The 5,407-nt window shown below is 44.2% G+C and overlaps 1 protein-coding gene across 1 annotated transcript; it reads left to right on the plus strand.

Moving 5' to 3' along the window:
• The first annotated feature begins 1,519 nt into the window (after positions 1-1,519).
• Positions 1,520-4,537, plus strand: LOC138498251 (putative leucine-rich repeat-containing protein DDB_G0290503). Its single transcript, XM_069622100.1, has one exon. The coding sequence runs from the start codon at positions 1,520-1,522 to the stop codon at positions 4,535-4,537; it is 3,018 nt and encodes a 1,005-aa protein (XP_069478201.1).
• Positions 4,538-5,407: the final 870 nt, after the last annotated feature.

Here is a 5,407-nt window from a genome sequence, read left to right on the forward strand (position 1 = left end):
ACTTTCCCTATAAATGCTCATATTTGTATGTGATGTTGTGTCTTTGTGTTTTGTCTGTAATAATGAAATTATGTAGTAAGTGGGTTTTATTAGCAACTTATTACATGTTTCATAGTACGCAAAACTCTAATAAGAAAGCATTTATCATTTCACTATTCAACATGGCAAGATTATGAATTTTGCACCTCCATCAACTATGCTTCACACAATACTTATGTTTATACATGGGTAGATTAGTATACTGGAAAGAACTTCATAATGGAATGCTTTTTATATCAATGCATTGCTTACTAGAGAGAACGACTTGAAAACTGTGCAGCGCCCGTGTCCTGGAAGCCTCTGTGCCTGTGCCTGGAGTAAGCGCTGGGAGTTTCCTTCACTCGCGCTACCACCCGCAGGCAGTTGCAGGCAACTACTCAGCTTCCTGGAGGAGGCGGAGTCTTGTGACTCACGTGACCGCTCACGTGACATCCTCTGCCACTAAAGCAGAGACAGCGCTGCCGAGCGGCGCATTTCTTACTAGAGAGAACGACTTGAAAACTGTGCAGCGCCCGTGTCCTGGAAGCCTCTGTGCCTGTGCCTGGAGTAAGCGCTGGGAGTTTCCTTCACTCGCGCTACCACCCGCAGGCAGTTGCAGGCAACTACTCAGCTTCCTGGAGGAGGCGGAGTCTTGTGACTCACGTGACCGCTCACGTGACATCCTCTGCCACTAAAGCAGAGACAGCGCACCCTCGCGGCGTTGAGCCCGATAGGAGTAGAGGGCGTTGGCTGTTGTGCGGCTGTTAGGCGCTGGTGGCGTACTATCAAGCCGGGAGTCCGTGATCCTTGACAAAGACATGGCCGCTAGGGCAGTAAGACCAAATAGAAAAACTGAGACCAGCGAATCCCCCCCAGAAGAAGAAGAAGGTAGGTGCCTGAGAAGCATGAAAATGACCCAAAAACAACAGGGAAGCACCTCAAGGGGTCATGAGAGAACACCGACACATAGTCCAAAGAGAAACGAAAATGACAAAATTAGTGAATGGGGTCTGCTAGACAAGGGTGGCCAACAGACTTTACATCAGACTTTGGCTCCGCAACCAGAACAAAACGTACAAATACAACAAACAGACCCCTCAAACTCATTGCTGTCTCCAATAGGGGTGTTTCCGCAAAATGCAACGAAAAAATCACAACCGCAGCCATCGCCATCATTGCAACTACTACCCGAGCTCGATCCGGACCCCGTTGTGGAGCAGGTCGCGATGGACCTGGGTGACCAGCGCAGGGATTCCTCGGCTGAGACACCGGGGACTCACAGAGTCGGCCCCTTAGCTACGAGCGGGGTGGAGAACGGCCAGGAAGGCGGGGGAGGGGTGGACGCCGTAGAGACCACAAAACATGCACCATCCGGCGAGTCTAGCCGAGCACCTCCCAGCACGGCCCAGCAGGGGGAGTTGACGTCGGGCCAAATCCAAGTGGTGGCGCAATCCATGCAGAGGCAGAAGACAGCACAGACGACAAGGACAATCAAATAGACATGGAAGAAGTTCTTACGGCCAGTGAAGGCAGTAAAACAACTAACAGCAAAAAAAGGCAAAGGCAAATGGTTAAAATCACCACAAAAAGAAACAAGGGTGGTAAACATCTCAACAAAAATAGGACAACAACAAATGAAAAAAATCCAATGACAAACTACTTCACGTCTCGATCTAACACAAAAGGGATAAATAGACATCACATGGAGCTATCAGACATGGAGATACTCGATGCTTTAAATGAATGCTTACCCCCTTTCAAACTACGAAGGTTAGACTGTAAGAAGAGTGGAAAACCAGGAGCGAAGGACGTTTTAACATTGGAGGAGAAAGAGAGATCATTGAATCAGTTAGAAGAAAGAGAAAGTGAAGAGCCCGCACCACTTAAGACACTTCTCCCCCCAACGGCCTTGCAAGAAATAGAGACACTCAATAGCGATCTGCATCTACAAATCAACACAAAAACAACAGAAGAAAGGGAGAAACGGGACAACTTAAGGGTCAGGGAGCAGGAGAAACCAAAACACCAACAGGAAAGGGAAAGTCTACTCGAAAAACCAGATACCAGTGAGAAAGAAGCAATCTTGGGTGGTATACAAACAGTGATGGATAAGATAAACAAAACACTGTGGGAAATAGATACTACACTAGTTTTAAATTTGGAGAAAGGAGATACGTCTGAATCAGACAACATAACATCCACAAATCCACTCCTGGAGCCCGACCCGATAGTAAACGACGAGACTATACGGGAACGACATCTGAGCAAAATGGAGGAAAACACACACTCAGTTGATCAACCAATCCCGTCCAAAGCGCCAACTCCAGTTCAGGCCCAAACGAAAAAACACGGACAGAATCACCATCAAAACCAGTGGGGCCATGAACCACTTAGTCCTCGACCAGATACGATGGAACATCGAAGTCGCTTACTTGACACTGTTGCACCATCACAAAATCTGGGGGGAAACAAGACAACAATTATAATTGACGCCCCTTTAAGGAGAACTTCAACGCAGCAATATTCTTCGAGCTCAGCGGAACACTTAAACAAAAAGACTGACCTACTTTCCATCATGTCATCTGTAAATATAGCACTCGCTCCATTCATGAAGCTCTATGAAGCCATCGCTGACTCACTGAAGGATCACACCAGTATCCAAGCAATGATGTACAGCAAAGTCATCTTTTTAGAAGCTTATATCATGGCTTTAGAAGCCAGGAAAAAAAACAACCAAGAAGCGAACCAAGATACATCAGCCATGCCCAACCAAACATGTGGGAAAGATGAGGCTCACGCAACGATGACAAAAAAAACTCAAACAATTAGCACGATAGACTTAACAGAGAGCAAATCATCCACAGAAAAAGTCACTAAAGTAGTTCAGATGAATACCCGTCTAGGACAATCAGAATGTACACTGAACTCAAACAAACCAGAAATCACAATTGAAGTACCTGGAGATCAACTTCAGGGAGGAGAAATTGTTCAAAAAAAAAAAGAGGGAACAAAAAAATCGTTACCTAAGCTACCTAAGACACGTACAGAATCAGTAGAGGCGATTTTTCAAGTCTTTAAGCGGCCTGCAAGCCACAAAGATAAAGTACGCATGGAGGAGAGCTTGGATATAAACATAGAACCCATGAACAAACAGGAAAACTCGGAAACGAATAAGACAGCACCACCGAAGATAACTTATGACTTTCTGGAAAATGATGAACTAATGAACCTGAGTCAATACGTGTCAGAAGACTCTACCTCAGATTCAAGTCCAAAGAAAACCTCCAAAAGTCTGTATTCACAATTGGCCGGCAAAAGCAATAAAGCAGACAACAAAGTAGAGGTAAACTCACAATGGACCGAACAATGCCAAAAACAAAAAGTGGTAAAGACACGTAGCAGAGACAAAAACGAAATCAAGGTCACTGAAACGTTGAGACAAAAAACTCTGAAACAAATGATGGATACAAAAAAGGAGAGAGAAAGGGCGAGATCAAGAACACCAGATCCACGGAGTGGCAGAACTCTAAAGAAGGTAGACCACCATTCCCGCGCAAGACAAGAGGCCCGCGAGGGAGAACGCTCAAATCTAACACAGCAAGTCGATTTTCAGTATCGCCAAGACAAGCAAGAGAGCGAAAGCAAAAACTTAAGAGGATATACGCCAACGAGCAAGGACATGAAATATAAACATGATAAACGTGGGAAAAATGAAAAGATTATCACAACTTCATCACGCGGCTACGGAGAACTGAGTCCACAGCATAGAGACAGGTCCAAGTGGCCCAACCCTAAGCCTAGGAAATGGGACCAAGCGAAATGGCAGATTAAAATAACGCAAGTAGAAGAAAATGAGGACAAGGTAACACTAAACAGAAATTCGGTATTAAAGTTGTTCAAATACATCCGAAACCTAAAATATATCAAATCAGAAGATTTATTAGTGGTAGAACCAAGTCATAGAAACACCAAGGCCAGAACTTATTTGCATATAGCGTCAACGAAGTTAAAAAACACCCTCCTTGAAAATAAAAGAGAACTAGAAAACATGGGATACGACTTAAGGGTGTATCAAGTGACGCAGACAAAGCAAAAATATGACAACAATGATAGGAAGAGGAAAGAATCTCCAGACAAAAACTTAAATAAACAGAGTAACTCCAACTTACAAACAAAGAAAAGTTACACAAGTTTCGGAGTTAAGGAAAAGACGGAAGAAATGAAAAAGCGAGAAGGTCAAAAATCATTGAAGTTAAAGGAAAACATCCAGTATGGAAGAAACCAGACAGAAGACAAGAGACTCAGCCATAGTGACATGGAAACATCCTCGCGAAAACAGGAACGAAAACAAGAAGATCCAAGAAATATTCATAGAGCCAGGGAAACAGCGACTCGCAGGGAACAAAATCAGGAGCAACAACAAAATAAAACTGAGAGCGAACCTTCACTAAAATGTGCCCCAATGAAAGGAATATGGTCCTGGCTGCCAAAAGCACTAACAGAAAAGAAGCAAAAATAGCAGTTTCCTGGAGTCGAGCACATTCAACGAGGGAAATGTAAGGGAGGCGAACAGAAGCAGACAATAAAAATGTGCTCGTGGAATACGAGAGGACATCTTCACCTCCTATCGGCTAGCGACATGACTTTAGGAGCATATGATTTAATATGCCTCCAAGAAACCTGGCTGTGTGAACCACCCTCTATGCGAGGATTCGATTTAATCTTGGCACCCGCAAATAAGGGCCGTCTGGGAAGACCATCTTCAGGGCTCCTGATCGCCTGCAAAAACGGAAGTGGGATCACACTAGACAAGACATTGATTAGTAACCTGGAAATATTGATGGTGAAAGCCTCATGGACTCGCAAGACAAATAACAAAGAAAGCTATGGAAAAACACCATTAATTATAGCAAATGTCTACTGGAATCCAGCATCTACAGAAACAACTAACTTCCTGGAGAAAGTTGAAGAAGCACTGGATATAGCCATGGCGGAACACTTAGTAAACCACTTCATGATCTGCGGAGATCTAAACGCAATATGCTCTACAGATCCAGAGAAAGGAAGCAGTCAAGTAAACAGACAGCGGGGAGAACAGCGCGGAATACTATGGACCCGTCTGATGAAATCAAGAAATCTGCATAATTTACAAGAAGCCTTCCCAGACCCAAAGCATCTGCCAACATGGGAAAGAAATAATTCAAAGGCAACAATAGATTACATATTCGTCACAGAACCGATCTTGGCTATAACAAAAGACTTTGGAATAATTAGAACAAGGGCCAGCGACCACAATTTGCTCTCAACTTCTTGGGAGGCATCAAGCCCCCCGAATGACTACATGAAAGCCGATATCATAGTCAACGGACAAGGCAATCGATTAAAACTA

This window comes from Ambystoma mexicanum, chromosome 5q (genome assembly GCF_040938575.1).
Source record: "Ambystoma mexicanum isolate Mex_15411 chromosome 5q, UKY_AmexF1_1, whole genome shotgun sequence".
Lineage (NCBI taxonomy): Eukaryota > Metazoa > Chordata > Amphibia > Caudata > Ambystomatidae > Ambystoma > Ambystoma mexicanum.